Source organism: Diospyros lotus, chromosome 8, assembly GCF_014633365.1.
Source record: "Diospyros lotus cultivar Yz01 chromosome 8, ASM1463336v1, whole genome shotgun sequence".
NCBI classification, from domain to species: Eukaryota; Viridiplantae; Streptophyta; class Magnoliopsida; order Ericales; family Ebenaceae; genus Diospyros; species Diospyros lotus.
In genome coordinates, this window is record NC_068345.1 from 7,905,855 (window position 1) to 7,927,940 (window position 22,086).

At 36.5% G+C, this 22,086-nt stretch overlaps 1 protein-coding gene across 2 annotated transcripts in view; it reads left to right on the top strand.

The window, feature by feature from the left end:
* The first annotated feature begins 3,553 nt into the window (after nt 1–3,553).
* LOC127808332 (O-fucosyltransferase 10-like) overlaps nt 3,554–22,086 on the top strand; it is a 47,987-nt gene continuing 29,454 nt past the window's right edge. The window contains exons 1-5 of one of the 2 annotated variants that reach the window (XM_052346834.1): nt 4,379–4,739; nt 4,895–5,001; nt 5,787–5,862; nt 6,122–6,189; nt 15,960–16,048. In XM_052346834.1, the coding sequence (XP_052202794.1) occupies nt 4,900–5,001; nt 5,787–5,862; nt 6,122–6,189; nt 15,960–16,048 (335 nt within the window). In that variant the 5' untranslated portion in view covers nt 4,379–4,739; nt 4,895–4,899. Of the gene's footprint in view, nt 4,153–4,378; nt 4,740–4,894; nt 5,002–5,786; nt 5,863–6,121; nt 6,190–15,959; nt 16,049–22,086 lie in introns of those variants that run through there. The other variant, XM_052346833.1, reaches the window with a different exon arrangement.

Here is a 22,086-nt window from a genome sequence, read left to right on the forward strand (position 1 = left end):
ATTATATATATTATTTTTAAAAAAATTATTTTAAAAAAAGAAAAAAAAGGGCCAGGCCCACCGGGCCCAGCCCCCTAGGCCCTATGGGCTAAGGGCCCGGCCCGGCCCTCTAGCCCACGGGCTGGCCCGACCCGGCCTGGCCTTTTTGTAGAGGGGCCATGGGCCGGGCCGTATCAATGACAAAAGGGCCCGGGCCCAGCCCGGCCCTTTTAATAAAAGGGCCGGGCCGGCTCGTTTAAAAAGCCCGTGGGCTGACTCGGGCCGGCCCTTTTGACACCTATAGTTGGAGGTGACGATGTTGCTGCAATGTTAGCAATAGAGGTAGATAAAGAGATAGGAGAAGAAGAGAGTGTGTAATGTTGTAAGGGATATGAAGTTGTAAATATCTGAAATGTTTGAGGATAAATTTGTAATTCGTTTGGTTAATAAAATAAGCTACTAAGAGCTTATTTAAAAAATATGGGGAAGGGAGGAGAAGTAACTTATCTTAAATGTTGTTAAAATAGTTTATAACCTTAGCAATGTTTAAACTGTTAAATTTTAACAAATGCATAATAAAATATGTTATATAACTTATAAACTAATTCAATAACTTATAAGTGGTCAAATCGATAAGCCAAACACCCTTTGAGTTGGGATTGTGACTCCACCTCTAGCTCCGATCCCCAACTCATTACTATGTTATTGTTTTTGGAGTTCTTGAAGCTTACACAAGCAACCGTAATGATTTGTTTGGATTCGGTTTCCCTTTTGTTTTTTAAACGTTTCTTTCTAATCTTTCCAAAAAAAATAAAATTATCATTTTTTTAATTAATAGGAATTGTCATATTTGATTGAGTGTTTTTTTTTTTAAACAAATATCTCATTTTTTAAATGATCTTTAGTGTTTAGTTTTGTTATTGTTTGGATACAATAATAGATTTATTTGTTATGAAATTCGTTTTTAACTCTTCAAAATTCTTAAGAAATAAAACGATTAGATGACACATAATATTTTTTGTACAAACCCTTCAATATTTAAGTTAAATTATTGAGAATACTGGAGAATTTGTAGAACTTTTGAATTAATATTAAATGCGTACCATTTCTAAATGTGAGCTCACTTATTTTTAGAAGAATTTTGAGGATTTGTGATAAACATATTTGGTATTTTGAGATTGATTAAGATTTGAATTTTTGTGAATAAATTTTATCTATTACGAGATTCCATGAGAATTTTCAAAATTGTCTTATTTGCATTTTTGATTTTGGAAATATCTTATAAGTAGAGACGGATCCAAAAATTTATGTAGAGGGAGGCTATTTTTTTTTTTTTTTTTTGAAATGTAAAACTATACACCACATATTTGGGGGTGGATTGTAATTTTTTTGAGACTAATTTATTAATAAAATTATTTTTTTAATATAAAAAACTAATTTTAATTGTAGGTTGCCTTGGGCTTTAGCCCAAGACAACTCATGTTTAAATCTGCCCTTATTTATAAGGGAGGGCTCTCGAAGACCCTTTTCGTGAGAGTCTCTTAAGACTCTCTTACGAACCCTTGGGTCAAGAGGGGTCTTCTCGAATCTTTTGGTCTGAAAATCTTTTTATAATACTTTTACTTTATCTTCAATATTTAGATTTGTTATTTTGTGAACTGTTTTATTAGGTTGATATTTATTCAAATGGCGAATCTTTTTGTTCCAAGTCTTTTTCTCTCATTGTCTCTTTTTAGATTCTCCTTTGAGTTTCTCTTAGGTCTCTTGTTGGATTTATTTTATTATCTTGATCCATTTACATTAAATTTGTTGTGTAAACTTTATCTGGGCACTCTTAAAGATTTAGTAAAAAAATATTAATTATTTTGTTTTCAAAAATAGCATGAATATCTTTTTAAGTTAATTATATAATAATATTTTCCTCCAATGTCACTATTTTGATGTTATTAAAAAATTTAAAATTACAAAAATACCCTCAATATTTTCTCAACCCCAAGAAAAATATAATTTAAAAAAAAAAATGGTCATTGACACCTCTTTGCTATATTTCAAGAACGTTCTTTTATGTCCCTAAAATATAGGTCGAGTAGTTGGATGAACAATTTATCAATGTCAATTCGGTGGGTTGCGAATTTAATTCTCGCCCTATGCAAAAGTCAAAAATCTAACATGTGATTTATCTCCCTTGACGTAATAGAGAACACGAGCATCGAAGATTGCGTAACAACAATCATCCCAAGATGGCTCTTTTATTTTTTAACTTGACTCTTATAATAACTTTAAAATATATATTTTTATAGAGCATAAAAATCTAAGGAAACTTGGACATATATTATTGGGGCTGCAGCCGGTGACCTAAAAGCATGTTGGTTGTGACGTAATTTACGGTTAAAATTTGGGAGTCGTCTCGCTTCATCATTTGGGTTTTATGTTGCCTTATGTTATTATTAGTTGAATTTAAGCGACAAAGAGGTTTATAATGCTACAATAAAGTTTCAATTGTTGATTACATTAGTGTAGCAGACCGCTTGCCTTCTAACTGCATTTATTTTTTCATGATTGGTTAATTATCTGACACCCATAATACGTGCCACTTGTATATTGACACGTGTAAATATAAATTATTGTTAAGACGTTGAAGACAGAACAGTATCTATAATATATAAGAATAAATATCAACTTAGTTTGGATATAGATAATAGATTAAATATATAATATCTAATATTGTGTATAAGAATATAAAATACTTTTAATATTATATTTCAATATATTTGTAATGTTTACAATATTTAATAGTATATAATTTATTACACAATATTGAATGTTAAATATTATATATAGTATATTTAATTGAATATATAATGTTAGATAATATTTAATGTTTAATATTAAATATATCAAAATATTATCTATTTAATTTATTATTTTTCCCAAACTATTTATGATATATATATAATTGAATTGATATTTGATATTAATTCCAATTTAACGAATTGAATATAGGTTTGGAGTTGGTGACAGATATAAAGTAGACAAGTTGTCTCTAAAATTGACACTTTTGTATTTAGGCTTATTCTAATTTAAATTTAATATAAAATCTAAAATTTAAATTATTATTAAAAAATATTATATTACGTATGTTAGATAATATAATATTTACCTGATATAAACAAGTGTGAGATAGTGGCTATGAAGCCCCTTTTATTAGTTTGTATCTGACAAACTCGACACGAACAACATAATATATAATTTAATATCGATTATGTGTTGTCATTGTCATGTTATTTGTTAAATATAATGAATTAAATTAGGTGTTTAATGATTTTAATTACAAATTTAATATATTTAACTAGATGAATATACATATTATTTAAGATTGTTAACTTTTTAATAAAAGATATAAATTAGTATAAATTTAAAATATAATAATCTAAATATTTAAAAAAATAAAGAATGGGATAAAAAGTAAATATCGGATTAGTAATTAACCAAAAAGAATATTTTAAATCAGTGTAAAAGTAGAACCCGTTATGTGATGTGAGCCATATTTTCGTTGGCGTTTGATGCGATGGTAGCAGTATCAACACCGTCTACGGAGTACGGAAAAAGCTCCAGCATTCTCGCCTGCATCCCCCGGCACCCCCCTGCCCCCACTCTCTCTCTCTCTCTCTCTCTCTCTAAAAACATCACAGAAGAAAACAGTACACAGACTACATCACCGTCATCGCCATTTCCCATCACTTCAAACTCTCTCTCTCTCTCTCTCTCTAGAATTTTCTGTCTTTCTCTCTCAGTTGCATGGCCTCCAGTGGCAAAACCAAGACGCACCACCACCAAGGCGCCAACGGAGCTGCCAATGGCTACAGCAGCGACGGCAGTTCTCAGAGCCCGCCTCCGTCGCCTCGCCGTCAGTGCCGTCGCCGGCGCCTTCCCTACCAAAAACTCCACTCCTTTCCCCGCCGGGACAGTTTTCTCGCCGGAATAATCCTCCGGCGGGGCCTACGGTATTTGCTGTTGCTGTCTCTGCTCTATGTCTTGGGCCTGATCATGTGCCTCTGCCCCTTCTCTTCGCTAATGCATCCCCGTTCTCTTCCCGGCTCGCTCTACCGAAGCCACGAGATCTTCCACAAGCTTTGGGATGATATTCAGTCCGACAATTCGTCCTTCATTGAGGTTTGCTGATTAGGTTTTTCTCAATTTTGATTTCCGTGCTCTTTCTTTTGCCATTGAGAAAATTTACGGAAAAGAAGGCAACAGTTAGAGACTGGAATTTTTCCTTCCTTTTCAAATAAATGGTTATCTGATTGATGGATGGCCATCGGTCCTTTTCGCGATCTTATCTTTTTCTTTTTCTTTCCCATTTTTAATGAACCATTTTCGCATTCCTGTTTGGTTGCTGAGAAATAGTGGCAAGAGAAAACTAATTTGAATTTTGCCACTTTCTAATAATTGGCAATTAAGGATGATCCTTATGATCTATACGACTTTTTTCGCTTCTTTGATGTAGCTTTTGTTTTCTCATTGTTGTCTTCTACAGAGTAGGGACATAAAAGATGAAATCAAATACGTTTTTGTTCACTCGCTAAACTAGACAAAGTGCTAGTTAAATTTTGTATATGGAGTTCAGATGCAGTTTCTGATCATGGGTTTATTTATAAGTTGAAGCAAATCTGTAACTCTGCTAAAATTCTGCCCTGTATTGACTATGAAAAGCCTTCACAATTGGAGTTTCTGAATTTGTTTTCTTTACATAATTCGAGGTTTGTATTCATACCTGGTGCGACCTGTTTGGTGAATTGTCAATTGAGATACTGTCATGTACCAACACTTTGTTTTACTTCCGTCTCTTAGTTAATAATTCCTTTATCTCAGTCATTCATCTATCTTATATGTATATTTCATATTTTTTTTTTAGTTTGAATGCGGGAATTTATCGTACTAAGGAGCGAAGATAAAAACGCACACTTTCCTCACCAGGCTGCAGTATGGATGAAATTATTTGGAATGCCGTGGAACTTAATAGTAATGGGAGTTATTTGTCATGAAGTTTTTGTTTTCCAGTGTGCATGTATAACAAGTGCAAGTGGATTGCCAAAATTATTCCAAGATTTAGACATCTCAGAAGCCATTTTGCAGTGTTGGGATACAGAAATGGTTTAAATGATTTTACAATGCGGGTGGGTGGGTAGAGGGGGGGTGGGGGTGTTGTTATATGAGCATTGGAATTTGGGAAAAAGCAAGAAACAGAATAATTCGAAGAGGAATGAGAAATCAAGTAATGTTCTTATAGTTATCAAAAGATACTTTACAGTTGAGAATTCCAGTGAAACAATTACTAGTCATGGTTTCTTGCCAGGGAAAGTATCTTGTATACGTGTTTCGTGACTGTACTAAGATGTGCTGTTTTCTGTTTGTGTGTGAGCAGGGGAATCGTGGCTATTAACTGTATTAGAACCACGTTCTAGCTGTTACATACATGAATAGATTATTTATAATTTACAAATGTCATTTTTGACATCATAGAGTTCTTGAACTTGAAGTAAAAGGAAAAAGGAAAAGAAGTGATAATCAGATGAAGTAATTAACACTGGAAATTCAATGTCTGAAATATTCTTGTATTGTTGAAAGGAAGGCATCCTTTAAATCTCTTCTTACATAATGATACTCAAGTACCTCCATATTTGACAATCTTAATTCCAGGGTCATGCATATTGTTACAAGACATGGGCCGCCCAATAATGGTCTATTTTATTATAATATGATGATGTCCCTACTACTAGCTGAGTTCATATTTTATATTGTTGTAGTTGTCCTCTGTATGGAAATATAAGAGGAAGCTGAAAGAGCAGAAGCCTTGCCCAAAAACAACTGGCCAAAGATCTGGTATTCATATTTTAATTTTGATTATATTTCTTACTCTGTTTTTTCTTCTGGTATAGTTGACTTTAAGGATTTGAGCAAACAACTTTGTAATTTGTCCATCTGATAAACTAATGCTGGCCACTGGATAATGGTTCAATGGCATATAACATTTTAATTTGGTGATAATGAAGGTGACAACAACAACAACAACAACAACAACGTATCAAGCCTTAATGAAAATAAATTTCTCTTCATGAACTAATTATTCCATTTATTTTAGGGTCTTCTGCACTCAATCACTATTTGGTTGTTGAAGCTAATGGTGGCCTTAATCAACAGCGCTCCTCAGTATGTCCCTGTAACTAATTAACTTCTGTTCTAGAGTTATTGTCATATTTTAATTTATCTGGACTTTGAAATGCAATTGTTCATTTTTTACTCAAGTACTTTGTCACAAGCCTAATGGCATAAGTGTAATAAACCTACAGATACATAGCTATAGCTGTAATAACGGATGGTAGCATGTGATAGGCGGTTCCGCCTAGACCACTTGTAGGCAATCGGTTACAATAACAACTGAGGGTGTTAGCTTATAAAAGGCAGTGTATACCGAGGATGGGATCTATCAATGAATACATTCGGATCGTTCCCTCTCTTCTCTTTTCCCTCTAATTCAAATTCTCCCTCCCCCTCTTTCTCTTAAAACTCTCAGTTCTACCAGAATTGCCTAAGTTTTAGTCGCAAGACTTGATAATTGATATCAGAGCTAGTGGCCTCAACAGTGTTTGTAGGAGGAATTGCGAAGCAAACAATGGCAGATGGAACGAGACTCAAGCAAATGGAGACGAGAATGGAAGCGCTGGAGTTTGGAATGTCGTAGACACACGAAGCTATCACTCAAAGCAGGGAAGACGTGGCTGCAATGCGAGAAGGAATGCGAGAGGAATTGGTGATTTCTCATGAAGATATGCAACGCGAGTTGGAAAGGCATAGAGAGACGATGGACCAGTTCGGTCAAAGGATCAACATCATGTTCAATATGTTGTTGTCCTTTCCACAATTTTGTTTACCACCTGAATTTCCCCCATGATCTGGAGTTGGAATGAACTCAAATGGATCTAGTATACTTCCAAGGCCTCTAGGGGAATCGGAGTCTGAAGGAGTGCAAGGTATTGAGATGGATCTTCAGGTAAGAGATTTTCATTTATAATCTGGTGCTCACACGCTGATACCGAGGCTGGAGATACCATTGTTTGATGGAACAAGGCCAAGGTGGTGGATCTGTCGGTGTGAACGTTTCTTCCAATACTATAATGTGGCTGAGCCACAGCGAATTACATTGGCCACAACCTATCTTAATGATACGACTGATTCTTGGTTTCAAGGATGGTTCAAGTACAGAGGACTTGGGGTGAGATGGATCGACTTTGCCGAAGAATTGTGTAGGAGATTTGGAAAAAAAAATATAGCCGACGTGATAGAAGAATTCAATAAACTTAGACAAGAGGGGGTTGTAACAGAGTATCTGAAAAAATTTGAGGAGTTAGGAGCCTTAATGTGGAATGCTCAGCCAACACTTACTGAGCAATACTTCGTATCCAGTTTTATTAGTGGGCTTAAGGATGAGTTGAGATCAATGGTGAAGATGATGATGCCAACCACAGTTAGGTAGGCGGCAGAGAAGGCCAGGTTACAAGAATTGACATTAGAAGCAATCTACAAAAGGAATAGGGTCTCTCCTCGTACAGGTCCATTAATCAGTTTACCTCCTAGTGGACATGCTAGGGAAGTGGGAGCAACAGGGAGTACAGGTCCACCAAGAGAGAATCAACATACCTTGACTATCAGAAACCCCACTATGGAGCAGAGGAGGCAGATGAGGTTATGTTACAAATGTGGTGACCTTTACAGCCCTGGCCACTAATGTAGAAGGAAACTATTGAACATGGAAGGAGGTGAGGAGAAAATAACCAGGGAAGAGCAAGAAGGTATTGAGGAAATAGTGGAGGAGACCCCCCAACATGACCCTGCAGATGAAGGCGGGGAAATTTCGTTTCATGCACTTAAGGGGGGACACGCAGGGCAAATCATTAAAGTTGAAGGGAGAGTGGGTAAGAGAAGGATAATGGTGCTGATTGATAGTGGCAGCACCCGCAGCTTCCTCAATGAAGCAATTGCCACTGAATTAGGTTGTACACTCGTGGATATTGCCCCCTTATCCGTAACTGTAGCCAATGGTAGTAAGATGTACAACAATTACAAGAGTGTGGGGTTTAAATGGCTGATGCAAGGGGAGGAGTTCTCTGTGGATTTGAGAATTTTGGAGTTAGGTGACTGTGACATAGTTCTTGGGGTGGACTCGATTAGGATAGTCAGCCCTCTGACTTTCGACTTCAATAAACTAGAAGTCACACTTGATTTGAAAGGAAGAAAGCTGACACTAAAAGGGAGCCTCGAGGCAGGGGAATGTAAGGTGATCACAGGAAAAATGTTACAGAGGCTGTTATTTAAGGGGAAATGGTAGATATCTCAGATGTTTTCCATTCAAGCCATGGAGAAGGATAAAAGAGAGCAGGGGGGCCCTCCAGTCACTGATCTCTTTGCAAAGGTAACATTCCCTACTAAATTACAACCATTGCTTATGGAATTCAAAGAATTATTCGTGGAACCACACACACTGCCCCCAAATCGCCTGTTCAACCATTCCATACATTTGAAACCTAATTCCGAGCTAGTAAATGTCCAATCCTACCGTTACCCCCCTTACTAGAAGGCTAAAATTGAAAGACAAGTCAGAAGCATGCTCCATGCTTCCATTATCCAACCCAGTCAAAGCCCCTTTGCATCTCCCATACTTCTTGTCAAAAAGAAGGACAACACTTGGTGCTTTTGCATAGATTATTATAGACAACTAAATGACCTTACCGTGAAAAATAAATTTCCCATTCCCTTGATTGAAGACCTACTCGATGAACTAAATGGGGCTGTCATCTTCACTAAACTAGACCTGAGGGCAGGGTATCATCAAATCAAGATGAACCCTACTGATATACAAAAAACAACCTTTAGGACACACCAAGGCCTCTATGAATTCCGGGTGATGTCATTTGGGCTCACCAATGCCCCAGCCACTTTCCAGGCTCTTATGAATCACCTATTTGCCCCCTACTTGAGGAAATTTATTTTGGTATTCTTTGATGACATTTTAGTTTATAGCCCTAACCTCAAACAACACATATCCCACCTTAAAACCACATTTGAAGTCCTGAAAGTTCACCAACTGCATGTAAAGCCTTCCAAGTGTTCCTTTGCAAAGAATGAGGTGGACTATTTAGGGCATATCATCTCGGGCCAAGGAGTCAGTACAGACCCCAGTAAAATTGCAGTAATGTTGGAGTGGCCTAAGCCTTCGTCTATAAGGGAGTTGAGAGGATTTTTTGGGTTAACATGGTATTATAGAAGGTTTATACAAAATTATGGGGTGATCAGTAAGCCATTAACTGAGTTACTCAAGAAAGAAAATTTCGGATGGAATCCCCAAGCTGAAGATGCTTTCAGAACACTTAAAAAGGCAATGACACAAGCTCCGATTCTGGACTTATTGATTTTTCTAAGCCCTTTGTGATTGAGACAGATGCGTGTGACATTGGGGTAGGAGCAGTGTTAATACAAGAAGGAAGACCCTTAGCTTACATTAGCCAGGCACTGGCTGCTCGGCATCGGGGGTTGAGTGTGTATGAAAAATAATTGCTCACCATGATCATAGCTATCGACAAATGGAGGCACTACTTAAAGGGAGCCCCCTTCATAATATGGACAGACCACGAAAGTCTGAGACACCTTCTGCAACAGAGATTGCATACACATCTACAAAGGAAGGGGGTATCAAAATTACTAGGCCTGGACTATGTGGTACAATATAGAAAAGGGAAAAAGAACATTGTGGCAGATGCTCTATCACGAAGAGAAGAAGAAGGGACGTGTAAAGCCATCACAGCAGTGGTTCCTGATTGGGTCAAGGAAGTTACTGAGAGCTATGAGAAGTCCGAATGGACTAAATCCCTACAAACTCAGTTGGCAGCCAGGCATGTCAATGCACGAGGGTACTCTATATCCAATGGTCTAATCAGGTTTAAGGGAAGACTAGTCGTGGGGGATGACAAAGAATTAAAATCCAAGATCCTACAGGCACTTCATAGCTCTCCCTTAGGTGGGCACTCAGGGGGCAGAGCTACTTATTATCGAGTTCGGTAGATGTTCTTTTGGCCAGGACTCAAAAAAAGAAGTTACGGAGTTTGTGGCAGCTTGTATGATATGCCAATGCTGCAAGCATGAACAAGTGGCTTATCTGGGGTTGTTACAGCCACTGGCTATACCAGATTAGGCATGGGAGGAGATATCCATGGATTTTATTGAGGGCCTACCCAAGTTTGAAGGCTGAAACGCTATCCTAGTGGTAGTTGACAGGTTGACCAAGTTTGCTCACTTCATCAGCCTCACACATCTATTCACAGCCCAGGAATTGCCTGAGTGTTCATTGATACAGTGGCCAAACTGCATGGAATACCTAAATCCATTGTCTCGGACCGAGAAAAAATATTCACCAGTCACTTTTGGCAAGAACTGTTCAAAAACCTATGGGTGAGTTTACATATGTCATCTGCATACCAGCCCGAGTCAGATGGGCAGACCAAACGGGTCAACCAGTGCTTGGAATCCTATTTGCGATGTATGTGCTTTGCAAGGCCTAAGAGTTGGGGCATGTGGCTATCCTTAGCACAGTGGTGGTACAATACAAGTTACCACAACTCAATCAAGAAGACCCCTTTCGAGGCTCTATTTGGATACAAGACACCTACAATGCCCACTATGACTAGTGTCAATGAGGCTCGAACTCACGCAACATAATATTTACAAAGCAGATAGGAGATGCTCTCAATACTCAAACAAGAGTTGGCTACTGCTAACAACAGGATGAAACAGGTTGCTGACTGCAAATGAAGTGACAAAAAATTTGAGGTGGGGGATCAGGTCTTTCTAAAGGTTAAACGCTTCCTACAACCCTCCTTCTTTGCTATTACCCCCGCTAAGCTTAGTCCAAAGTACTTTGGACCATTTCGCATTTTGGAACGGGTGGGTAAAGTAGCCTACAGGCTATAGTTACCTCCCAAGGTGGAATGTCATCTAGTCTTTCATGTCTCCCTCCTGACGAAGTACATCGAGCCTAATGCTACTGTTAGCCTAGAACAGCCACCTGTCGCTCAAGAGGCCGAATGAGTAGTGGAACCTCTCACTATCATCGACAGAAAGATAGTCCATCAGGGCCCCTTGCCCCTCATCCAAGTGTTGGTCTAGTGGTCACACCGACACCCTGAGAATACAACTTGGGAATACCTACCCCAGTTGTTGGAACAAATTTCCCACGAGCTGCTCAATTACTCTCCTTCCTTGGGGACAAGGAAGATTTTAAGGGGAGGGGACTGTCACAAGCCTAATGACATAAGTGTAATAAACCTACAGATACATAGCTATAGCTGTAATAACGGATAGTAGCATGTGATAGGCGTACATAGCTATAGCTGTAATAACAGATAGTAGCATGTGATAGGCGGTTTCGCCTAGACCATTTGTAGGAAATCGGTTACAATAACAACCGAGGGTGTTAGCCTATAAAAGGCAGTGTATACCGAGGATGGGATCTATCAATGAATACATTCAAATCTTTCCCTCTCTGAATTCTTTCCCTCTAATTCAAATTCTCCCTCCCTCTCTTTCTCTTAAAACTCTCAGTTCTACCAGAATTGCCCAAGTCTCAGACTCGAGACTTGACATACTTGTCTCTTGAAATGCCCAAAAGCCGTGGCTCCATTCCCTCGCTCACTCACAACACAGGCTAATAGAAAAATGTTTGAAAGTAAATGAAGAACCAATTGCATGAATATTAACCATAACACTTTCCAAATTCTGAGATTTGATGTTACATTCACTATGAGATACACATGATACTTGAACTTTGAGTTTTGCTCGTACATGGTTCTTTATTTTTTTGTATCTAGGTGCTGATAAATGATTCTAAATCATGAGGTTTTGGTAAAATTGATAAACAATGATGATCCACTTGGACAATCAGGTTGCTTATGGATGGATGTACAAATGTAAGGATTTCATTTCAAAGTCACAAATGCAAATGGAATTTAGTTTTTTAGTTTGAGCATTGCTCCCTAAGGTGTAGGAAAGGGTAGATATGGTAACAAAAGATACCAAGTCTTAATCCTACTACATGGGGTCTGCTATATGAATTCTAGATCACCAATAAGTTCTATGTATGACCATATCATCTATAAGGCTGTTATAATCATAGGCTACCTAATGGTCTCTCACCAAATTTTACTTGGCCTTCCTCTATCTATTTTGCTAAAGATTTATTCCATTTTATCAACTCTCCTCATAAGAGCCCCTTTTGATTTTTTTCTAGCATAACTAAACCATCTTAATCTTATCTCTCACATTTTATTTTCAATAGGATCCACTCTAACCTTATTTGTAGCCATCTTATTGAACTTTTCTTATAGCTTTGATGAAATTTTACTACAATATAAAAAGCTAGATGCACTTTTCAATTTTAACCATCATCTCTTAATTCTACCGTAGTATCTTCATTAATCTCTCCATCTTTTTTGTACATTTGGTCCAAGATAAATGAATTGATCTTTTCTTGGGATGGCCAGATGTTTAAGGTTTATCACCCTTGTAGTTTTGCTAAACTTACTAATGGGGACAAGATAAGGAAATATTTTGTTATTTGTTTTAGAATATTTTTGTTTTTTTCTTTCCTAAGTAGTTTTTGGGAGATTATATTTGCATTCTGGTTAGGATACGACTTTGGTCTTTGATATGTTCCCTAATTAAGGAGAGATTATATTCTATATAAACCCCTTAGAGATGTATTGTTAGACAGACTTTGATTATTGAATTTGAATATTGAGAATTGGATTGAGTAATTGGGATTACTTTTGTGTTTTTGTTTTGGGTTTTGCGTCACTTACATTTCTAGATTCTAACATGTTCCTTCGTATCTTGAGTTTAGTATTCATGTCTTCTTTTATTTCATCCACCAAGATAATGTCATCTGCAAATAGCATACACTAAGATAACTTTGCCTAAAAATATTTTTAGTGAGTTAATTTATTACTACGGTAAAGAAAATTATAATTGGATCTTAGTATTTCCTAAGGGTGTCTTGACACCTTTTTTTGCTTCATGATACATTGTCTTTAATAACCTGTATATAAGCAATTCAGATTTTTTTTTTCTATGGGACCATCCATAAGGCTTCTTTAGGAATTTTATCATAAGCCTTTTCTAAATCATTAAACACTATATGTAATTCCTTTTGTTTAGATCTGTATTTTTCTGTTAGGTGCCTTGGCAAGTATATAGCTTCCATTGTTGACCTATCAAACATGAAACCAAATTGGTTTTTCTTTTTAATCTTTGCTCAATCACTCTCTCACATAGTTTAATAGTGTGGTTCACTAACTTGATTCCTCTAATTTTTTTTTGACTTTGAACAACACCTTTATTTTTATAAATAGGCAGTAAACTACTCTTCCTCCTCTTGTCCGAGATCCTCTTTGATTTAAGGATCAAATTGGGTAATTTTATTAATAAAAAAATGCCCTCTTATCTGCTTCTATTAGAATATTATTTGGTCCAATGGCTTTACTACTTTTCATCTTTTTCTATGCTTGCTTTACTTCATTTGGACATACATCTATAGAACATATTCTTCCTATCATCTTTAGAGTTATTAACTGTAATGTAACACTTGTTTCTCCACCTTCATTGAAGAACTTTTAGAGATACTCAGTTTACACCTTTAGGTTTTCATCTTTTATTCATTTTACTTGGCTCAAATTCCTGTCTTTTCTTCTCTTGCCTTAACTAGTTTATTATATATATATATATATATATCTGTTTCCCCATCTTTTTTACCAAGTCATTGGTGTGAAATTTCATAAGCTTTTGACTTTTCTTCACTAACTGCCTTCTTTGCTTCTTTTTTTGTTTTTCACCAAAATATGCACCTTTAGGTTTTGTTAGTACGATATTTATGTTAATTCTTGTTGTAAGTTCTCTTAGTTTTTGATTTTTTCTTATGCCTTTTCATTTCATCAGCAAGACTCTTTTTGATTTGGGACTTTTCTCTTTGATTCTCCTAGAACCATTTTTGGTATACTTCAAATATAGTAGCGATTTCAATCCACATTTGTTGGTTGGCCTCTCCTGCAGTCTAATCTCTTCTACCACGCAGTTTTTTTTTTTTTAATTGCTTGTTTTTTCACATTTTAAATCCCATCATCTGATTTTTGGGCTTCATTTGTATCATTTTCACCTCCATTTTTTGATATGGATGTCAATGATCATAAGTCTATGTTGAGTGGATAGGGGTTCTCTTGGTATAATGTTGCAAGCTTTACAACATAAGTGGTCCTCTTGTCTCCTAAGAAAGTAGTCTATTTGGGTAGTTGATAAGCCATTTTTATCTGTGATCTGGTGCTTGTCCTGTTTCTTAAACCGAGTTTTGGTTTTGATGAGCTCATTTGCATGGCAAAATCCAAAATAGCTTTTCTCATTATTTCTTTCTTGAAAGCCATAACCTCCATGTACATCTCTGTAACCTTTCCCTTCTGTACCCACATGACCATTTAAGTCATCTTCCGCAGTGATCTTATCCCTTTTAGGTATATCTTATACCAATCCCCTTGAGTCTTTCCACAATTTTGTGCTTATCTCCTCTCCTAACCCAACTTGTGGTGCATATGTGCTTACAATATTCATAGTCTCTTCCCTTAAAACAATTTTAGCTACAATAGTCTTATCTCCTATTCCCTTCACACCCACTATCCCATTCTTTGAAGTCTTATCCATACTAATCCTCACTCCATTCTTTGCCCTACCATTCCTTGGGTGCCAACATTTTTATCCAGATTCTAATAAGATTTTAGCATTTTCACCAACAAATCTTGCCCTTTGGAGACTCATAATATTAATTTTTCTCTTAATTTTCATGTCCAGCAATTTCGTATATTTTCATGTCAAAGTCCCCATATTCCATGATCTAATCCTTAATCTATAATCCTAAACTAACTTTACTTTGCATTTGTCCATGCAAATGGGGAACCCTTTCAGATTTAACACTACATCTGGGCATGTATGCTGCAATTTTAGCTCATTTTTCGTTGCATTTAGGTTTGATATTAAATATATAGGCCTTGCAGAAGATAAGGCATTGGATAAAAATGAATGCAAAATCTATAATTCATTTAGCCAGCCCCACATAGTGGGATAAAAGCTTGATATGTTGCTGTTTTCGAGCAATGCAGCACGTTGATAAGAGGCTTACACCCTACAATTTCCTTATTTGTCCAGAATCCATATTGTTTGATCCAACAAATTTTACGTTGGTTGTTGGATATCTAACAAAACCTTCCTTGTTTATCCGGGCTTGAGACTGTAAATAGGAATCTATGGGTGGATATAGGAAAGGGAAGATACAAGGGGTATTATTTATTTGAATACACCCAAATGAAGTTACAAGACTGTCTTGATCTAGTTGAACCTAAATCAAAGTAATTAACTCTACATCTATATTGCATCCCGAAAGTTGTCCCTGAAAGTTGTCAACACTAAATTCATATTTTTTACAACCTCCTATATCAATTGATAATCAATAATGATACATGTAAGGAAGAACTCATATAAAATATAACAAATGAAAAGAAGTCAAATTTGTACAATTATGTCCTGATCACTGTGTTAAGTTTGTCAACTATGTCCTGATCATTGTGATACATACCTCTGTATTTTTGTAAATTATTTGTTTATGCTTGGATTGTTTCTTGGAAGATGTGTGTGTGTGTGTTGTGGGGGGGGGGGGGGGGGGGGGGGTTAATTCAAAAAAGGGCAATTTTGCTTTCCTGTTTGCCCACTCACAAGTCTTCTAACACATCAAATTTAAATGCTGGTGATGTATCTGTGTGACGGCTCACTTTATCCAGAATTGATACTTCCCAAGTTCATTTGTTATTCTAATTGCTGTCTTTCTCTCCTGGTAGATCTGCAATGCTGTGGCTGTGGCTGCACTTTTGAATGCGACTCTGGTCATCCCTCACTTTGACTTTAACAGTGTTTGGAGAGATCCAAGGCAAGGAACTCTAATAATTCTTTCCTTATCGTTTCTTTTTTAAAATTATGTTGGAATAAGATTGTGAATTGTTTGATTAAAAATTAGAAGACAGTTGATTTAATAGTTTATTTATTGATGACAGGGCACAAGACAAATACATAATGTTTGCTTTAAGAGGTGGCACAAAAAAATCTAGATGGCGATATGCCTAGGAGAGAGTATTACAAGAGTAATGATGGGAGTATTATATACTCAGCAATGTTTGAGTTTCATAGTCAGATGGTCACTCACACTGTGTCCTCGAAACCACATGCGAATAGAGGTTGACCATGATAAATAGTTCTTTCCAGTCAATTTTCCAGTGGTAATAGCAGGAATATTAGAAAATAACAGCAGTCACAGGAGCATTTGCAGATGAAAATGAGCTCACCACTCTAGGATTCAATGATGCCATATCTCATAAAGTGAAGCAACAATAATAATCAACCCAAACCAACCAGAAACAGACCCAAACCAGATCTGAAGAGAATATCAACCGGGGACCATGACTGACTGAGATAGATTTGAATGCTGCAGATGGAGAAGGGATGAAATGAAGGGCAAAAGTCACAAGTTGCAGGTTTGGAAGTGGCAGATCTGAAGATCACAGATTTGGCTGCTGCTGAGTCGCTGGATGGGTCACTGTCACAAAGGGGGTTGGCGTTGGATGCAGGTCGTTGTCATCATATCGTTGCGTGACAAGGGGAGACGTGAGAGAGAGAGAGAGAGAGAGAGAGAGAGAGAGAGAGAGAGAAGCTGAAGCTGCAGCAGTAGAGAGAGGCGCGATAGAGAGAACCCACTGATGGTGAATAGGTTGTGGCGGTGCAGGAGGCGAGGCGAGGGCTTGGTCACTGGTGGCGAAGGGTGGCTGCTGCAGTGGCAGCACAGGAGGCAAGGTTAGGGTTAGGGTTTTTGTGACTTTCTCAGCTCTGATACCATGTTTTGAGAAAGAGACAAAAGTTAAAAATATTTTGTTCATGTGTGTTAGGTATATATACATTTTACTAGGTACAACTTAGGAAGCACCATGTACAAGTCTAAGCATGTACAATATTATAAAGCTAACAATGAGGACTCATGGTGTTATGGGAGGAAGGGAAGTAGAAATAAGTCACCTTCAGCTAGCCCGTTTGGTGAGGACCCATGGTGTTATGGGAGGGAGTTGGCAATGGTGCTGTGATCTTTGGGGGACAGAAAGGAAGCTGTCATACTCATAAGGAATAGGGAATTGTGAAATACACTGCTAAGAAGTTCGGCATTTGCAAAGAAAAACATGAATAGAAGAACTCTCTCCTTGGGTGCGAGGGGAGATTTGTTGGACTCCTACCCATTCTTAAATGCATGGAAATGTTGTAATTATGTTTCTATTGCAGTAGTTTTTTGGGGAAAGCAGGGCAAAATATGTGTAGTCCTATTTAGGTTTTTTATTATATATATTCTCTTGTTCTTGGATTAAGATATGTGTTGCAATAGTGATAAGAAAATTGTGATTGTGAGTGCAAGAAAAGAGCTCTGTCTTGAGAAAAGTATTGAGAGACCAAGGAACAAAAGTTTTGTAATCCCATCACATCATAGTTGATGTTTTTCATATGGAAAATGCTATCGGTACATCATTGTGTACACTTTGAGCTACACAATAATGTTAAATGTCTAAAATGCCTCTCACCCAAAACGGTGAGACGCATGACTAAAATATCCCTCATCCAAGGGGCGGTGAGATGTAGTGAGGCTAGGCGATAAGGCACGAGGGGTATTTTTGTCATTTGTGATGCTTGTGTAGCCCAAGGTATACACAATGATGTACTTATAACATGCTCCTTTTCATATGGACTAGGAGTTGTTTAGTTGTGAAAAATAACTGTAGTTCTCTAGAAAATTATTCAACAGAAAATGGAAGATTAGACAACTTGTTATAAAAAATTCTATTTGGAAAATGGAAATTTGGAAAAGATGGTATTCAAAAATTGAGCTAGACTTTCCTTAACTAATTTAGAGATTTGAAAAACACATTTTTCATAAAATTTTCCCAAAATCATCTTCATCTTCTTCTGCTTCACAAGTTTGACACAATAATAACCCCTATCTCTCATTTGAACATATATTCCAATTTTCTAAATTAGAAATTAGTTTTGTGCACTTTTATTATTTAAACTTGTTTTCCAAATTTTCAATAAAAAATGGAAACTATAGAGTTTATAGAAAAGTAGAGATATAAAACTAGAAAACATTTTCCACAATTAGATAGTGTCTCATGATTTTTCCCAATGTTACTAAATTAGCTTGGCCTAGCTGGTCGGAACTGGGGTTGGGCAACTGGCTGGTTTGGTCTTGCAAGTTAAATTGGAGTCGTCATATTTGTCATTTTTGTCCATGAACTACCAGTTGAATTAGGAACCAAATGAACTGAACCGATTCAACCATGGTTCATGGTTCTATTAGAGGGTGGAGAACTATGTTACATGGACTTGAGTACATGCCTCAGATATGGGTACGTACCTAGAGGTCGGACTCGTCAATTTTATGAATTTTGGGATATGGAAATATGTGTTTGAACATAGGACACTAGTACTAGGATACAGCATAAAGAATAATAAATCTTACCACCTTATCCTTACACACATAAATCTTTTTTATCTTTTAGTTCTATAACTAAACATTAAGGGTATGTTACCATACATATAAGATACAATGGTCATTGGTAGGTAGGCTCATGCAAACATATATTTTAAAAAGCTAAAATCAAATTAAGAGAAATAATAAATCAAAATAAATTGTTTGTTTTTATTATTTTAAAATAAAAATAAATTAAATAATAAAAATCAAAAAAATAATATAGACTCGAAAAAAAGAGTCCAACATATATTCCATACGCTAGTGTCATGTCGTGTCGACACTAGTATAATGCCTGAAAATGCATAGTCCATGTTACATAGGTGAAGAAAACAATGTTGTCCAATGTCGTCTTCGATTCCCGGGCCAACATCTTCTTATTCTTTACCCTTATTTTTCATCAGCCTCCTTCTTCGCATTCTTCTTCAGTAGCAATCTCCTTAAAATTTGAACAGTGAGGGTGGAAAAACTACAGCCGATAGCATTGGAGCAGCTGGCTAAGATCTGAACAGTTTCCATAGGCAGTCAATTTCTGCTCTCTCTCTCTGCTGGATCACTTAAATTTTGGAAAATGGAAAGTAAAAATGCTTATTTTGTTTGCCTTTCCAAACATCCTCCACACATGAGGGGACGAGCTTTGATCATGGCCTTTTGGTTGGAGAAGCAAGATTGTAAATGTGCATTATAATTATAATTTTAAATAAAAAACCTATCTGGTTGCTGCAACTTTTAAGGAGGTTTGTTTAGGGTTTGGAATCTGTTGATGATAATTTATTAGAGAGAGGGAGAGGGGCCGAAAATAGTTATTATTTTTCAAAAGATGAGCCAAATTTCTGTTTGGGAGAATTTATTGATGGGGACTTGTTTGAGAGAGAGAGAGAGATGGGTCAAAAATCTATCCAACTAGAGAGGGTGGGATTTTTTGAATATTCTAGAGATAACTTTAAGTTTGTAATATCATTTTTATTGTTTTTATATTCTCATTGTTTCTTATACATTTTTTTAATAATTTTTTGCATCTTAATTTTAATCATTATATATTTATTTATTTAATAAAAAAACCGTGCTGAGCCTGATTCAAAACTACTAAATCATGAACCTCTCCCTTTTTCGATTCATTACCTTGAAAATATTGGTTTTTCCCTTATTCATAGAGTTTTCTTGTTAAATCTGATCTTTCTTGTTGTTTGTATGTGATTATTCTTATGTCTTCAGATATGTGTGGCTGCATTTCTGTGCAATGTTTCTCAGAAACTACCACACAATCACAATATTATCTGTGTGCCTACATTCTTTTGACAAAATTGCACAAGAAAAATATGCAACAAATAGATTGTAAAAATAGACAAATGACACGCATCACAAAATGAGACAAGATTTTGGCATGGAAAACCCTATGGATAAGGGGAAAGCCACAGGACACCAGGTCAGATAAAATCATCAGCTATAAACAGGCAGGATTAGAAATCTTGTCCTTTGCTCTCTCTTTTGTTCACTGTCATAGCATTTACCATTTTTTCACTTTCAAAATTGCAATTTCAATATTCAAAGGAAAAGGAATATATATAAAAACACATTGAACAAGAAGGAAAATCTAATAAGTGCTGCTCAATTTGTACTACCATCCCCAAAATGCCCCTACAATAAAAGCATAATTGCTGTCACACCCTTATTTCTCCAACACTTGTATCATTGTCTTCCCTTGGAGTGACTTCTTGTGGAGATCCTTCTTTCTAAGCTTGGCCTTGGTGCAAGCAGTGTTTAGAAAGCGCTAAGTGCACTTAAGTGTTGAAAGCCTATAGAGCTTAAGCGCAAAGTGTAGTGCACACCTAAGCAAAGTGCAGTGCATATAAATAAAATAGAGTATAAAATTTTAGAAGCTTCAAAAATATAAATTATGTAAAAGGCAATCATTAAAAAAACAAAATAAGAATGGGGGTTTCAAATTTAACAAAAGATTAGATACCATTTTTCATTTATATTTTATATCCGTTTACGAGTTCATGCAACTATAGCAAAAACACATAAGAGACATATAAAAGGATAGAATCTTGTCGGCTGTTGGTCTTGATGGAACTATGAAGACAAACTGGTCTAAACTATTGGTTGAAAGGATTTGAATATGCTAAGGCTTCTATTTTTATTTTTGTTATTTTGCTGAGTCTTCTTTATGCCTTTTTGTAAAAGTTTGGCAAAAAAACCTATTCTATTTCATTAAGGTTATTTATAAGGAGGATTGCATGGAAGAATAAGGAAAAAAATCATTCCAAATTTATATCAATCCCCAATTAATCAACCCCTAATTTATAGAAATCTCCAATCAATCAATCCCTAAATTGCAATTAATCAACAATCCCTAATTTATGACAATCAAGAATTAGTCATGAATCCATAATTTACAGCAATTAGGAATCAATTAGCAACCTCAAATTTGCACCTAATTACATGTTTCCTTCAATATTTTTTTTGGTTTTCTTTTTTGTTTTAAATGTATATATGATAATAGCTTTCTTGGGTAAGGATCCCATAAAAGCTGTCACACCATTGCAAAATTTAAACAAATCCAGCCATTCATATTGTTATATATATATATATGTGTGTGTGTGTGTGTGTGTGTGTATTTTTGAAGCGCACTTTATAGCGCTTCGAAGCTCAGGTAAAAGCTCAACTTAAGCTAGCTCTAATCATGCTTAGCTGAAGTTGCTGAGCTTCACAAAAAAAAGGCCTCAAGCATGCTGCGGGTTGTGCTTAAAGTGCCCTTTTTCAAACACTAGGTGCAAGTTCCCTTGAGGAAGGATATGCCGATCCATTTTCAAACTCTAGCCTCCTAGCCACACAACCCATTAATTCATACAAAGATTACAAGGTAGCAATCAAGTGCTCCACAATTTCTATTTCAACTTAATGATACCTCTACTCCATGCTTTTGACCTGGGTTGGCTTAGGGGCTCTAAGGTGCCCATATTGAACCTTCTCTAGGTCATCTGAGTGTGCCTTGGGAGGGCCACTGGTAAACCTAGTGAATGTTGAAACGTGTTGGCATTGCTGGAGATTGGTCTAATAGGGTGGAGAATTCAGTTGAATAATTGGAAAGTTGAGCATACATCTAAGGGTTCCTCTGAGAGCAACTTCAAATGCATTGGGTTTGAACTAAGACACAACACTCACTAGCCTTGCCAACTAAGCCTACCATGGAAGGAGGATTAACATATGGTGCTGTCTAATTGGCTTAGGTGTCACTGTTAGAAGTTTGCCTTGAGTCAATATGATTGGTGAAGGCAATTGTGTTAAGCGGCTAAAGTATAGATAGGCAGTTTTTTTATTGTTCCAACTGTAATTTAGTTAAGTTGGGAGGTTAAAACTGGTAATATCTAATTCCGGTAATTTGTATTGGGATGTCCGCCCAC